Source organism: Vigna angularis, chromosome 1 (genome assembly GCF_016808095.1).
Source record: "Vigna angularis cultivar LongXiaoDou No.4 chromosome 1, ASM1680809v1, whole genome shotgun sequence".
Lineage (NCBI taxonomy): Eukaryota > Viridiplantae > Streptophyta > Magnoliopsida > Fabales > Fabaceae > Vigna > Vigna angularis.
Window position 1 is genome coordinate 2,879,417 of NC_068970.1, and position 17,128 is coordinate 2,896,544.

At 30.0% G+C, this 17,128-nt stretch overlaps 2 protein-coding genes across 2 annotated transcripts; one reads left to right on the forward strand and one right to left on the reverse strand.

Moving 5' to 3' along the window:
* Nucleotides 1–1,886: 1,886 nt before the first annotated feature.
* On the forward strand, nt 1,887–3,313 carry LOC108338368 (3-oxo-Delta(4,5)-steroid 5-beta-reductase). The gene has a single exon (XM_017575207.2). It carries the CDS (start codon nt 2,056–2,058, stop codon nt 3,181–3,183), a length of 1,128 nt encoding a protein of 375 aa, XP_017430696.1. The 5' UTR covers nt 1,887–2,055; the 3' UTR covers nt 3,184–3,313.
* Nucleotides 3,314–10,939: 7,626 nt separating this feature from the next.
* LOC108347898 (acetate--CoA ligase CCL3) lies at nt 10,940–16,090 on the reverse strand. Its single transcript, XM_052871732.1, has 4 exons — nt 15,798–16,090; nt 14,048–14,635; nt 11,444–12,359; nt 10,940–11,166 (listed from the first exon to the last, which is right to left on the reverse strand). Exons 1-3 carry the CDS (start codon nt 15,999–16,001, stop codon nt 11,463–11,465), a joined length of 1,689 nt encoding a protein of 562 aa, XP_052727692.1. The 5' UTR covers nt 16,002–16,090; the 3' UTR covers nt 10,940–11,166; nt 11,444–11,462.
* Between the last annotated feature and the right edge of the window lie 1,038 nt (nt 16,091–17,128).

The window sequence follows — 17,128 nt, forward strand, 5'->3', positions numbered from 1 at the left end:
TTAATCTGGCGAATGTAATAAATGTTGTAAAAATCTATAAAATAATATTTTAGAGGTGACAATAGTTTAAAATTGACATAAAATGATATTTTAGAGGTGACAATAGTTTAAAATTGACGAGACTCAATTATTTTAATATTAAATAGTTTTAATATAAATAGTTTTGTTATACATAAATTTCATTATTTTAAAACACACAATCTCTTTATAAATTATTTTTCTATAATTCTCTGACTTCTTTTGTACAATCTTGCGTTCATCTATTTAAATATTAGAGACAACTTGAGTTATCACACTGACGAGATATTCAAGTCTACCTGATCAGTTTCTCTAAAAGAGTAAGTTAGTTTTTATTCTTTTTCTTTTGTCTGTCTTGTTTCCTTTTATTGCGAGCTATAATGTTTTTTCATGCATTGTCTAGTCTTCTATAAGAGTCTTTGTTGGTCAATGATTCTAACACTATATCCTCATTATATTTTTTTCGAGTTATAAGTGCTTATAGAGTTTATTAAGATGATGGAGTTGTCTTAGCTTTTGTGGAACATTTGGGTCATTTTTTATGTTGCTAATGATTTAATATATTGTGTTGTATGCTTGGTTTGATTTGAAATTTATAAATTTAGTATATGAAATTGTTTATGCAGATTCTATTGAATGTGTGTTGTCTGATGTTGAAAGGATACGCAGTGATTGTTTGTTGAATGCATTGATTATAGGTTGCTTGAATTGATGGGACTATAATGTCATAATGAATTGGCTTTTGCTGATGAATTGTAATGTGATGAAATGATAGAGTTATAGTTTATTTTTGTCTAAAAATCGGGGTTTTGACAAGTCAAATTCTAGAGGAGTTGTTTTAAAGATAAACTGGATGTTTGTAGTTTGTTTTTGAGTTATTTAAAACTTGTGTAGTCATTTACTTCAAAAAAAAATATATAGTTTGTGACATGTTTAATCTAATATCATATATATACTTATTTAAAAAGCTATAAAATTAGTTAAACAGAGAGTTTTAATAAGTAAAATTTTGATAGGTAAAATTCTAAATCGGTTTAATGTAGGAGTACACTTAATGTTTATAGCTTGTCTTTGGGAGTTTTAAAACTTGTGTAAATCTTAATTCACTAAAGTTTGATGAAAAATGGATAAAATCTGGTATGAGAAATTTTTAAATGGTGATTTGATTTGGTGCACCTAATTTCTGACCAAGAGAATAAAATAATTCAATTGGAGTTATAAATATGTTTTTTAATCTGGAGTTATTTTTAATAGAAGTTTATTAGATAATTATGTGTTATTAAATTCATTAAATATTGAATAAAATAGGTGGACACAAAACACTGCCATATGTTATGTTATTAGACACTGTATGTGTCATGTAGTTTGTTTTTTAAAATTTCCTGTTTTAGTTAATTTTATGATTATGTTTGTTTGATGTTTAAAAAATTAAATTTTTGTTATAATTTCAATTGTTATATTTATAAATTTTTACATCAATTATTTTATCTTTTGTGTGTTTTTATTTACAAATATAAAAACTAAACTTTAATTTTTAATAATCAAAATACTTTTAAAAAACTGGATTGTAAGCAGTGTAATAGGTACATTTCCAGAACATCATTTTCCTTTATCAACAAACATCTATCCAACTTTCAGCACAATGACACCGTTACCTACACAAAATTATCTTAACTATTATATTAATAACTTTCCTTAACAATTTGTTTGACAATAAATTATATATATGTCACGAACTTTCACAGTTATAAAAGAAATTTTAAAAAATTATAAAAAAAATGGTTAAAAAAACATTTTCCAGGTTATCTCATTATTTCTGTCAAAATCTTTCACAATTTAATCATATTTTAATCATTATAATGCCGCCAATTTGGTTTTATCTAACTTGTTACTTTTGGATAAATTTAGGAACAACATTCCAAAAAAAAAAGTGAGAAAACATTATTCATGTTGCAACCCTGGTTCTTCAAATTCAACCGATAACTGTTCCAGCACAACACACAGAAGTATTTGTTCCTGGTGTGGAGAACAGCTGTGATGGAATCCCAAACTTTTGTGGCACTAGTAGCTGGTGTCACAGGGATGGCTGGGCTGAGTCTAGCCCAAGCCCTCAAGCAGCCCAACTGTCCCGGAGGCCCATGGAAAGTTTACGGCGCCGCTCGCAGGCCCCCGCCCAGTTGGTTCCCTCCTTCCACTGTCGACCACTTCATCACCTTTGACGCTGTCGACTCTTCCGACACACGCGCCAAGCTTTCACCCGTTGCGAGTGAAGTCACGCACCTGTTCTGGATTACCTTTCAGATTCGTGCAGATGAAGAAGTCAACATAAGAATCAACAAAACCATGCTCTTCAACGTTCTCAGCGCCCTCAAATCTTGCGCCTCTTCAAAGCTTGCCCACGTGACGGTCCAAACAGGCACCAAACACTACATGGGCCCAATTTTCGATCCGGTCCATTCCACCCAACTCATCTCCCACGACTCGCCCTTTCGCGAAAACATGGCGCGGCTCCCTTACCCCAACTTCTACTACGCGCTAGAAGATCTTGTTGCATCCTACACGCCGTCGTTGACGTACTCAGTGCACCGCTCCTCTATTATAATAGGCGCGTCGTCCAGGAGTACACACAACGCGCTGCTCACGCTAGCAACCTACGCTGCGATTTGTCGCCACGTGGGATTGGCGTTTCGGTACCCGGGAACGAAGTACACGTGGGAGCATTTCTGTGACATGACCGATGCCGGAGTGTTGGCGCAGCAGCACGTGTGGGCTGCGGTTTCCCCAGAAGCTAAAAACGAGGCATTCAATTGCACAAACGGCGACGTTTTCACGTGGAAGAGCATCTGGAAGTTGCTGTGTGAAGTTTTCGATGTGGAGTTTGTGGCGTTTGACGAAACGCAAAGGTTTGATTTGGTAGAGCTGATGCGTGATAAGGGTAGCGTTTGGAAGGAGATTGTGGAAAAATTCGAGCTTCAGAATACCGTATTGGAGGAAATAAGCTGCTATGACGCCCTCGAACCGGTGCTAAGTTTTAAGTTTCAACATGTATCTAGCATGAACAAGAGTAGAGAATATGGATTTTTTGGTCATGTTGATACCTTTAAGAGTATCAGATTTTGGGTGGAGAAACTCAGAGAGATGAAGATAATACCATCATATGAATAGTGAACTTCATGTTTTCTCTGCTTTGAATTTCCTATAAATGGTCTTCTTTGTCATATGCTGATAGCATGGTTAAATAAATAGTATACTTGTGATCATAAATGTGATTTTGGATTTGGAGTTGTCTACCTAATCATTTTATTGAAGTGTTTAATTGCTTGAGGTATTAGTCGCTTGAATGTGACCTTTACAAAATGATAAGATGATCATGACACACTACCAAACGTAACCTATATTTACATAGTTTTTTACTTTTTAAATCATAAAATGGGAATGCACTATGGTTTTATAAGCCTATAGTCAAACTATAAGCTATGGTTAGCCTATAGTTCTCTATGCCATTATATACTATAAATGGTTTGCCAATTATAGTCAACAAGCCAAAATAACCGTAGTTGTATACTTTTTCTGCATTAGTGCTTGTTCGTATAAGTATTGTTTTAATTTGTTTATGTAGATACGCTTTTCATCCATGTGCCTCTTCCAATACTTATTGTATAGTAAGATATTTATTGGATAAAATATATTAGATATTTTAAGCGGTTAAGATATTTATGAGTAACTAACCAGATTTTCAGGTAATTAAGGTTATTTTTATTTGACTTATGAAACACTTATAAATAGATGACAGAGTCAAACGTCAGGTATGTTTTCACTTAGGCCAGATGAACTCTAGATAATATTCTACAGTGATAATATAATCATTTTCTTGAGAGCTGAGGCTCCATAACTCAAATCTGACTTGAGCGTCGGAGTATCTTCGCAGGTACCTCCCCATCCGTTGGTGAAAGTAGACGAGCGCTACGAGCTGAAGGAGCGCGAGTGACAACAATTGAGGAGAAGCGAGCTTCCCAGACATTTGGAAGCAACAAAGACACACCGGAAAACATTCATACCGAAACACTTATTATTTACATGTTTAAATTATTAATATATTTATAGTTTATTAGATAACCTAAAAAAATTATATATATATATATATATATATATATATATATATATATATTGTTTCTTACTATTTAATTTTGTAATCTTTCTTTTTATTTTTTTCCCTACATACTTCACCTTTATGAGATATTTGATTTGTTTTATATTGATAAAGCTGACTTACATTGTATCTTTATTTACACAATATTCATTTATGTTCTTCTCAATATTATTCAAATGGTGTATTCTCAATTTTATTGAATCAAATATGGATCATTTGATTGTTTTTACAATTTTTAATATTAATTAAATATGTTTTTAATTTCTAAAATTTGATAGAAAATTAAATTTCATTCATGTTACAAACTTTGATACAGCACATCAAACTTTAAGACTGAATAAATATAATCCTCTTAATCTAACTGCGTTATATTTATTTACATCGCGACTAACATGGATGATTGAACTCGAAGATGATCAATGGAAGGTCGTCCATTGAAGAGAAGACTTGACCTCATATATTCAAAATACTCATACATCCAAGGTGGGAGGATGACAATGGTGGTGGGTGACAGTATGAGACTGACAAAAAACGTGGGTCACCTTGACAAAAACAAAGAACGACGATGTTGGTGGTCCGACAAAGAACAAAAACTAAAGATGTATAAAAAATGACATTGAACGTGAAGAACTGTTTGTCAAAGAAGAAGATTGTGCGTCGACGGCGGAAAGTGAAAAATAAGAATTGTTCATGTGTAGTGAAGGAAAGTGAAAATTTAAACCTTTTGAACCCTGATGAAGAGTTTAACAACGGTTAAATTACTAAATCGTCATTATATAATTGCAGTAAACTTTTTTTTGACGGTTATACACAAAACCATTGTATTTTTTCAATGTTCTATTGTGGTTACACCTAGAATCATCTTCACTTTTCCATTTCTAAAATATAACAACTATTAAAATGAGAATCATCGTTATGTAGTTCACTTTAATTACAATATTACCATCACACTTTTATTTTACTATACCAACTGGGTAGTTGTAGTTAATTTGTGTTTTCGTATTGATTTTTTTTTACTAGTATTAGATAAGATATGTGTCAACAATAATTCCTTTGATTTTTATTATTAGTAATTAAAAATACTTAGTACATTTTATCTATTATGTGTATATTAACTGTATATTGATCATCTAAATTTATTCTTTTAAAAGTATGATTGGGAAGAGATAATATTTGTTTGTTTGTCATTTCTTAAAAATATATTTTAATTAGGAAAGAAGATGTAGCCAAACATATACTTGGAAATAAGTATGGAATTGAGTCAATAATATATGTATTCATATTGTTAAGATTTTTTTTTTATTCAATTAAGAATGTTATCTATAACAAGGTATAATAAGTTTCTAAGTATAATATATATAAATAATTTTCATAATTTATTTTTAATTACATTTTATAATTGACTCTACTAATTAATTTTCTGTTAAATGTTTTTCTATAAAATAAAGAAAATCTCAAAAACAAAACTCCAATTAAAACAAAAACTCGTAGTGAAAAATAACAACCAATTAAAAAATAAATGAAGAAAATACGTTGATACGTAAAAAAACAATCATAGCACACTATACACATATTCTATTTAAACGTATATACGATTAAAATTAATATAAATATTAAATTTTAATTTATTAAAATAGAATAGCAAGATAGTGTGTGTTTACGTTAGTAAATAATAACTTTTATTAACTATTTTAAAATATACAGAATAATTTACGAGTAATTAACAATATGAAGCTATTACCTCTCTCAGAATATAATTTATTAGCATAACCTTATCATTTTGAAGGCACCAGTACTGATATGAAAACATACAATACAACACACTCTCATTCTAGAAAATTAGCAAACGTCAAACTTTTCAAATCATCGAAGGATATAAAATTCTTCATATTATAAACATTTTGAAAAAATATTAATTAATTTTTATGTTCATGAAATTATATATATTGATTTATATGAGAAAAACTTTCAAAGCGATAATTAGATTAATGATTATTTTATATCTGGAAATTATAGTTTCTGGCACTGTCCAGTGTAGAAAGTCTCCTTAAATAAATTTAAATTGTGTTTTTAGTAGATTGGAAATTAATTAGACCAAACTCATTTCATAAAAGAATTCAGAAGAGTATTATCCCATCTATTTTATCAATATTTCTATTTAATCTAAGATATTTTAGAGTGTTTCTTAAATCATATTATATTTAATTTCAAACGAATTATCTGAAATATAAAAAATGAATTAAAATCTGAACAGAAAGGGATTAATAAATATTTTCATTCTAATTCCATATTTTAACACACGTGCCACCCAGATATCTGACGCCCACACAATACTTTTAAGATTAAAAATATAGTCAATGTTTAGAATGATGAAATTTGTATTCTTTTAGAGAATGTTTTTTTAATAAATACTATTCATATTTTGTAAGGTGACAATAAGAAAAAAAATGACAAAATCTAAACCTAATGCTAAATAATTCATCATTATATTACGCTGTCAGTTTTTGTTTATGGAGTTGAATTAACAATCTCTTTCATCTTCTTTTTTAAATGTTAGTAGAAATTTAAATCCATGACTTCTCTTGTCATTTTCTTCCAAGTTTTACTAACAAATAAACTTTATAATTCCCTTCAAAAGGTAACATATCTATTAGTTTACAAAAAAAAGTTTAATTAGTGATTTAGTTTTTTAATTGGTTATTTAATTATTTTTTTATTCAAATTAGTTTTTCAATTTAAAAAAAAATCAGTTTTTTCCCTCATTGATTTTTTTAATTTTAAAATTATTTAATTTAAAAAAAATATAAATTATCACGATCGTTTACATTCTATTCTACTGTGGCTTCTGTGTTTTATTATTGAGAAAAAAAAGCTCAAACAAATACTTTATTCTTTCCCTTCCCTCTCCAGTTATAACTACTTTTGACTATGTTTTTTTAAGTGAGAAGCCACACTTTTACTTAATCTATTTCTGAGAACGATTCAAATTTGATGGTGATTTAAGTTGTGTTTCATGCATGCAGGTTCACATTGCCCTTTCTATCAGATGCTTCAGTCCCAAAGTGTGAGGTTAGCTATGGTTATTATTTGCAAGTACCACCAACCATTATCCCTATTTACATGAGCAATATAATTCAATGTATAATCCTATTTTGCATCAAGAGGCACAGAACTCATGCTCAATTTTTTTACCTCAGACATTCCGATATTTTAACCCTATTTAAACAAAACTCTTCAAATGTTTCTTAAAATTCCTAATATATATATATATATATATATATATATATATATATATATATATATATATATATATATATATATATATATAGGTTTGCTAACGCGCGTACGCCTGTTTTAACCGATTGGTACATTTTAACAGTGTATCGGGTTTTAGTAGACAAAATGGATTTTAACTTTTAACCAGGGCTTAACATGCCGCGAATCCTCTTGAAAGAGAGGGGTGCCTTCGGGAACGCGGACGTGGTGCATGACTGTCGTCAGCTCGTGCCGTAAGGTGTTGGGTTAAGTCCCGCAACGAGCGCAACCCTCGTGTTTAGTTGCCAAGATTGAGTTTGGAACCTGAGCAGACTGCCGGTGATAAGCCGGAGGAAGGTGAGGATGACGTCAAGTCATCATGCCCCTTATGTCCGTTAAGGGTATTTTAATAATTTTCATTCTCAAAACTAAAAAAAAAACCCAAACCCTTACTCATCATCTCTCTCACTCTAACATTTTCTAGCCCAACTGAAAAAAATCACAAACATTGGCTGTTAAACCATCTTACAAAAAATGATTTTATAAAGAGTTTTCATTTTATAATTTTTGTCGTATATAATTTTATCTAATTTTCACAACGAAGGAATTGGTAATTGGCCTGGAGGGTTTTTTAGAGATGATGATTCAACGTGATGAAATTAGAGAGGTTAGTGAATATGGTGAAATTGAAGAGATCTTTAATGAACCTTTGTCTGCCTGAAGGTGAATATGTCAATTACTCAATTATTTACAAAAGGAAAATTGTTTAACGGCAAGTGTTTATGATTTTTTTTTTTCAATTAAGGCTACAGTAGATATGACAGAGAAAAAATTGGAGTGAGAGAGATGAAAAGACAAAAAATTAAGAGAATAAAAGAATCAAAAACAGACGTAAGTATATATAGACACCCAAAAATAATAAGAGACTAAACTAAAGCAAACCAACAAATTAAAAATCAGAATAAAAAAAAATCATAATAACACCATTCAAGTTTACTATCACCAACAATCAATAACTATATTACCCATGATTTTTCATAAAAAAAATAATTATTAATAAAAAATAATTTTGAAAAAATATTTAGTATTATTTTATATTAAAATATTATTGATATTTTAAATTATTGAACATTTAAATTTAATAATTATATTCAAATAAATTTTAATAAGTAATAATAATTATTAATAGATTAAATAATATTTCAAAACTAATCATAACCTAATTTGGTTTTACATCCCAATATTATTAATTAATAATAAAATTATTTTATTTTAATTAATAATATTTTTCATCAACTATATTAATTAATTAAATTGAATATTGTAAAACTATATCTCAAAGTAATATTTTAAAAACTAAGAAAAAATCAAAATTCAAATTTAAATCTTGAATAATTTGAATTGATATTTTTTTTCCCGTAAAGATGGTAAAAAGTTAATGGATGGATGCAATGTATAGAAAACAACTACACTTTATATACAAAATGATCATTTCAAATTCATGAATGTGTCGGATGTGTTTTTAAATGTTAATTTCCACACTTAATTTAAAAAAAACACCATGCCAAATTCATGAATGTATCAAATGTGTATTAAAATTAATTTCCAACAAAAAAGAATGAGTAGAGAAAATAATGTATGCACTTAGAGTATAATATTTGTTTGATTGTCATATGTTCAAGACTATATTTTAATTAGGAAATAAGATGTAACCAAACATACGTAAAATAAGTAGGAAATAAGGTTGTGCAATTGAATAAATAATATATGTATGATAGTGTTAAGATTTATTTTTTATTTTTATTCAATTAAGAATGTGATGTATAATAAGGTATAATAAGTTTCTCATGTTGAATATATAAATAATTTTCATATTTTATTTTAAGGAAAACAGAATAATTTAAAACAAAAACTCCAATCTTTCATGTCACCCAGATTAAGATTTGTACCCGAAACTCAACACTTGTAAGACTAAAAATATACTCTAATATGAACAAGGTTTAAAATTATGGAATTTGTATTTTTTTTTATTAATTGTTTTTGTGCTGTTTTTCCGGAATCTTCAAAATATATTATTAATTTTTTTTAAATATTAAAAAATATTAATATACTAAGATCAATATATTTTAAAGATGAGAAAGAAGAATGATTCAATATAATGAAAATTATGTATGAAATTATTCTTTTTTGTATTGAATATACACATGGGATCTTCTATCTATAATAGAAGAAATATGAATTAAATTTAAAATAAAAATAAATATAATAATAACAAACTAATTAAGAATATATACAAGCTTGTTATTAATACAATTCATAAAGACGTAATAAAAATATATGCTTTGACACTTGAATGATACCAAATTGTTAATAATGTGCAAAAACAACAAATGTGAAAGGTTATTACATGTCAATCTCTTCTTACAAATCATCATCGTTAAATAATGCCTTAAAGAATGCATTATTGACATTCAACGAACAAATAAGTCATTTGAACAAATAAGTCATTTGAAAAGCCACATAAATAAATTAAGCATATATGGACAAGTCAAACACAATGGTGACAAAAGGAAATTAGAAGAGACAGTCGCGAAAGTCATTAATAAACTAAAAAAAAACCTTAAAAAGAAAAAAGAGTAATTTAAATGTTCTGAATAGCTGTCTGAGAGGAGATGAGACATGCAACTACTCACCATGAATTTGAAAGATGAAAAAAAGTGATTTCTATGTTCTAAATCATTGCAAGTCGTGCCACCATACACAACAAAAAAGAAATAGATCCACAATTTTAAAAAACACCGAAAGTGCGTAAAAGCTATGTGAAGATGTCGTTGACGACACAATAGTCGTCTAATTGAGATGATCAAAATTAGAACTAGACAATAGTAACGCCAAAGATATGCCACAAGAAGTTAGTGACAAAGACAATAAAAGTTTATTTATTTATTTTCTCACAAGAACCAAACTTTAGTGAAAAATAGGTATGAAATTAATTTTCCTTATATTAAATATATATATATATATAATTTTTATTTATAATAAAAAAATATAAACTAAATCCAAAATAATAATAATAAATTAACTAAAAATAAAATAAAATAATATAATAACAGACACCAAACACTCGGTGAACTAAAAATTTCAATCACTTGTATCAATTAATTAAAAGAAAAAGACAAAATTAGAATCTATAAAATCAAACAGCAGTATCCTTTTTCATAAATTAAAAAATAAAATAGCAGAATTCATGGTAGATAAGAAAGTAAATATAGCAATATTTTGAAATGGTGGTCTTGAAAACCCCATTTCGCTTCTGACACATTATTGAAATCCACGCGAAAAGAAAGAAATTTTGTCCCGACTATTCTTTAAAGAAATAAAGATTGTATCAATCAAGAGACACGTAGCCTCAAATAAAACCATGAAGTTTTCTAGGCTCACCAATATTACCGTATTGTTTAGTCTTATTTATCTTTGGACAGAACCAAAAAACATAGGAATAAAGGAAGTCCAAGCTTAATTGTAACCATTGTTAGATTTATCACTGTCTAAATCTGATTATCATCGGTGTGTCCAACCTTATTTTATGCAGTTGCATAATTCGTGTTTTCTGTATACCTAGTTTCAACTAGTGTCTGAGTATAAAATGTCATAAACCCAATAATAAATGATCGCCAAGATACTGAACTACTTCTCAGTCCAATTTTCAGGAACTTCATTCTTGGAGTTTGTGGAAGACTTATCTGAACATTATGAAAAAGAAAAAAAAAAACATGTTGTAAGCTATAATTGAAGCAAAATTGGATTTATTGACTTCAAAATGCACTAGTGACACTGTCTCATTAACCACTTTTGAAACATAGATAAAAGCTCTGATATATATATATATATATATATATATATATATATATATATATATATATATATATATATATATATATATATATATATATCATTATAGATAACAACTTGGACTAACAAGCAAGCAGAATCCTAATCACAAATTGAAATAACTGGCACCTTTTTTCGTCATGATCATTTATAACTTGCTCATCTTAACAGGTCCCATCTCTTTTGCCTTTGCCCTTAGTAAGTGCTTCTGTATCTTCCCAGTAGCCGTTTTAGGTAAGGGTCCAAACACAAAGGATTTTGGAACCCAATAAGCAGGCATCTTTGCCTTGCAGAACCTTAATATATCCTTAGCTATACGTTGTTGGTTACTATCATCCACTCCTGGCTTTAATGTGACAAAAGCACAAGGAGACTCACCCCATTTCTCATCTGCCCTTGCAACCACTGCTGCTTCCAGTATTGCAGGATGCGAGTAAAGAGAGTTCTCTACCTCCACACTGCTGATATTTTCAGCACCAGAGATGATGATGTCCTTTGATCTGTCTTTAATTTCTATATACCCATCTGGATGTTTCACAGCAAGATCCCCAGAATGAAACCATCCATTTGCGAAGGTCTCCTCATTAGCTTTAGGGTTCTTTAAGTACCCTTTCATCACAGAATTGCCCCTCATCACAATCTCACCTACAGTTTTGCCATCAGCAGGAACAGGTTGCATGGTTTTTGTGTTCACCACTTCCAAGTTTTCCAAGCCAATGTACCTAACCCCTTGTCTTGCATTAAGCTGGGCTTGGCGTTCAGGAGGAAGTGATTGCCATTCTGGTTTCCAGGCACAATAGACGGAGGGGCCATAGGTTTCAGAGAGACCATAAGTGTGTGTGACACGAAATCCTCGTTCAGACATTCCAAAAAGAACAGAAGGAGGAGGAGCAGCCCCAGCTGTATTCACATGCACAACATGCGGGAGAGGAAGTATGGTTTCCTCAGGTGGGGCATTGATTATTGTGTTAAGAACCACTGGTGCTGCACAAAAATGAGTCACTTTATACTTGGCAATGGCTTCGTAGACTGTCTTCGCTGTTACCTGAGTAAACATATGACAAAAAATGAATTCAGGATGGATATCTGTAAGACTTAGTCTATGACAATCAACTTCTCGTAAACAAATATTCAACAAAGTATGCAATAGTACTTGTTAACGTGACAGTATAGTATCTGCGCATATTCTGGTCAAATTGTCCAAAAGCCACACTCACTTCAGTGGGCAAAACTACTTGCTGCTTATTATTTCTCTCATAAAACTAAAAACCGAGCTCTTGCTTTAACCAAGCTCTTTGCTATTTGTGTTGGTTTTATTAATCTATACTAACTTCAAATTAGCATGTAATCACTAGTTACTACTAGAACTATCTACTCTGTAGGATTAAAGTAATGGGATTTTCTAAATAATATTTGAAACAACTAGAACTATCTACTCTGTAGGAGAAGAAGATACCATGTTACTAGAATGTAAATGATACATAAAAAAGAAAAACTGCCAGCAAAAAATAAACATCAAGCAAATTTCGTAGAAGAAAATAAGTATGAATAACATCTTTCTTATATTACTCCAAATTCCATTAATAAATCAAGTGAAAGTTAGTACTTGGATGCAAAGTGATTGTGAAATGGCACCTTAGCGGAGTCAAAAGGCAAAAGAAAAGCACTACCATGGCAGAACCAAGAAAGGTACAATCTGAAGATTACATCGGGTTATACCTTCTTGCTTTAATAAGGATTTTTCTTTAGAGTATCTAAAAGCAAGCAACAATAGTACAATTAACACCGGAAATAAAGTAATGACAGCTGCCACAGAAACCAGAAGTCAAGCAATATAACTTAAAAGAAGAGATGAACCACTCTTATCTCAACAAATAAACTATTGCAATGACAAAAATATCCAATGCATCATCACAAACCAAGCATATAACTACTAAATATCATTTCATCATAGATGGGGCAAGTAAACAAATTCACTTAATTACTAGACAACAAAAATTCAATTTGAAAACATATTTACGAAGACACTATCAAAACTCAAATTCAAACAACTACAAATTATGCTTTGAATTGTTGAATTTTGTATCAAGTAGAAGGATTAAAACCTGCTGCAAAATTCCAGTATGTAATAGAATTTTCTAAATACTATTTTAAGTAACTAGAATTATACATAGGCTGTGGATGACAATATACAAACAGGCATTGTCATTTCAAGTGTAAGCAAGTAAGAAATCAATCAAGCATCACCTTTCTCCAAAGCATTTGCTTAAAGCAACCCTCTTTTATTCTAAAAGCCGCTTACTAACCTGATCTATATTCTATATCCACGGCAATTCTCAACCAATCAAGAAAGCTTTTTCTTTATAAAGTCGACATATTCACATCAATTACCCCCCTTTTTTCTAACTTCCAACTTCTAACAGTTACCAAACCAAGAAACTGTGAAAAGACTAATACTGCGAAATGAAGAAGTCTAGAAGTATGATTTTGAAATCTTAGTCAAAGTACATGAACTTTATATTTGAACCATGCCACTATAGTTTATCTCTATCATCAATGATGTGCTTAACTTGAATAAAAATTAACAATTGCATCAAACTTGAAGCTAGAGTTACAAGATATCAACAAGGCACGTACAGAACATCACTCAATTCAGTAGACATAAGAAGTTAACACCAACTTGTTTTAACTTTCAATCACTCAGACAAATGCAGAACTTTGCCAAAGGTGTACCTGGCGAAGGCATATGTTAGTACCAAACAGAGCTGCAAGTGTCCAAGTGTAACACCAACCATTGCAATGAAACATGGGGAGTGTCCAAAGATACACAGCACCTTCAGTCATTCCCCAAATAAGAGCTCCACTCAGAGACATGAGATAGGCTCCACGGTGATGTAATACCACACCCTTCGGACTAGCAGTGGTACCAGATGTGTATCCCAAAGAAATACTCTGCCACTCATCCTCAGGGGGTTTCCATGCATATTCAGGATCACCACCCTGAAGAAAATCCTCATATTCAATGGCTCCTTTGCCCACAGCATAGTTAAGTGACTTAGGGTCGCAATTTTCATCACCAATGACTACTAGAAGTGGAGGCTTGAAGGTTTTGGCTTTCTCAGACCATATCTTCAAAGCTTCTTCTGCCAAAGAAAAGGACTCTTGATCAACTATTACAGCTGCAGCTGAGCAATGACCAAGAAGAAAGGCTACTGTCGATGCGTTTAGTCTAATATTAACAGGATTCAAGACAGCCCCTGCCATTGGAATCCCAAAATGAGCTTCATAAAGAGCTGGAATATTGGGTGCAATAACAGCTACCTGTTGAAAGCAGTATCAGAAAATTATGTAATCCATTAACATCAACATTACATTACCAGAACATAGCACTGGGCCAAAATAGCATGAACACACCATACAACAACACAATTACATCGACATCATCATGATTGAGTAGTTCGTGTTTTTACTTGTTATAATTAACTTCACGAGCTAAATCCAAACTGTAATAAATACAGATATTCGAAGTTTTAACTTGCTGACCAAATTGTGTTATGTTTCCGTAGAGAAATTTAAAAGTATTTTGTTCAACTTCTTAAACATTTGTCGAGCAGATAACAAAGAATTTATATAAAAAATCAAAATTAGCTAGTACATAGTAAAATATTCATCCATCGGTGTATTGAAACTTCTCCTCTGTTTAGAAAAAACAATCTAAGAATGATATTAAAATAGACATCACCGGTCAACAATTTACGTAATTCACCATATTATAAAAACATAAATGAAGTTGGTCTTTCACTTTGACAATTATCAATTAATTTAGTCAGAAGGCACGATTAGTTCCTAAAAGAAATTGGAATTTAATAACCATCGCAAAGTGCACGTTAGAATAAAAAAAATTACAATTGTCAGGTTACAGTACGACTTTTCTCTCCAATCTAATGTTCATATCGTTCAATTAATTAAAAATATGAAATATATAGCTTTCAAAATAATTATCATAAATCAACATATTACAATATTAACTCTCGCATTCTCCTCTTTTCCGGTATTATCATATTAACATTTATTGTTTCAACAAAGATAAACTCTTTCACAAGATGAACTCTATTTTGGTCTCCAAATATATATATATATATATATATATATATATATATATATATATATATATATATATATATATATAAATAATAAAAACATTTTGAAAAAAGATTTTACAAAAAATTACTGTTTTTTCTTAATAACAAAATTTAAGATATTAAAGTGATATTTTAAAAAATGTTTTTTTAGTTATATTCTGGACAGAACATAATTAAACAGAAATAAAATAAAAGTTGTTCACACGTGAACACTAACTATTAGAATTTCCATATTCAACAGAGGAAATCAGACAAAAGATGTTTGAGAGAGAGAGAGAAGAGAAATCTGAGACCCAAGATGGAGAGGAGAAAGGAAAGAGAAAGAGAAAGAGAGAGAGTACAGTGTTTCCTGGTCCGATGGAGTAGTTGGAAAGAGCAGAGGCGAATCGACGGCAACGGTGGTAGGTCTGTTGCCACGTGTAGCGACGAGATCCATGGATGAGGGAGTTTCTGGTAGGATGCACCGTAGCTGCTCTTTCCAGAAACCACAACGGCGTTAAGGCAGTGTAGTTAGCAGCGTTCTTGGGCAACTGGTCTATGTCCATCTCCACCACCCTTTCGCGCTTTCTCCACACCGCAGCGCTCAACCAAACAAAACAAAAATTAATAAAGCCTATGCCACATGCTACCTTCCCTATCTCCTCCTTATATACTCATTTCCAAAAATTATTTTAATCAACTTATTCTGCATAATATACATCATTACGTAACTGTAATTAAGTAAATTTCTTTTATACTACTACCCAGATTTTTTAAATATAATACTAATATATAGTAATAGTTATCCCAAAACATAAAATATAATTATTTTCTATGTTTGTCACAAGGCCATTATTTACCCAAAGAACAAATTAAACGCATTTTCAAAAATAACTTTTGAATCTGTTACTAATGAATAACAATCTAGTACTGTAATTCAGTATTCAGTATAGTGTTCTCAAAAAACTTTAATAAGTTTTAATCATTACCATTTTAGTCTATGTTTTCCTATAAATAATACTATAATTTACTTTTTCAGATTTAGTTGAATTTACAATTTATGTTTAAATCTTAAAAGGATATCAATATTCAATCTCAAGTATCTCTCATAATAAAAGATAAAAAAAATAGATTTTATCCAAGTTATAAACTCATGCCTTAAGAAATAAGTTGTCACTATAGACATTTATAGATTTTGTTTAAAGTACAGGTTATAATTTGAATGATGAGTTTTATCACTTGAGACTCAAATGATATATATGTGGAGTCAACAAATACTTTGAAATGATAAAAATTTTATATAAATGTATAAAAGGTTTGTGAGTATTAAATATATATAAAATATATTAAAATTTAAAATAAATAAATTATATATATATATATATATATATATATATATATATATATATATATATATATATTAAAAATCTGGGGGCAAGGTCCCATCAATCTGATTCACTCTAACTTGTTTCAAACAATGTCCAACATCTGATTACACACACTATTGTGACATTTATTATCTCCATTTCACCTAATTTTCTCAATTATGTATTTCAATACCAAACCAATACATTCAATTTTACAATTCAACAATATATATACACACACAAATTCAACACCAAGATTTTAATTTTAACATTTTTTACCAGAAACCTTCTAACAAGAAAGAATAACTTCAAAGTTTATACTCAAA

Excerpts from the sequence above, each read along its gene's own strand:
- LOC108338368 (XM_017575207.2), top strand. The coding sequence starts at position 2,056 with ATGGAATCCCAAACTTTTGTGGCACTAGTAGCTGGTGTCACAGGGATG.
- LOC108347898 (XM_052871732.1), bottom strand. The coding sequence starts at position 16,001 with ATGGACATAGACCAGTTGCCCAAGAACGCTGCTAACTACACTGCCTTA. Across the intron at positions 14,636-15,797 it reads CCATCGGACCAGGAAACACT|GTAGCTGTTATTGCACCCAA; the intron begins GTACTCTCTCTC and ends TGCTTTCAACAG. Across the intron at positions 12,360-14,047 it reads CTAACATATGCCTTCGCCAG|GTAACAGCGAAGACAGTCTA; the intron begins GTACACCTTTGG and ends ATGTTTACTCAG.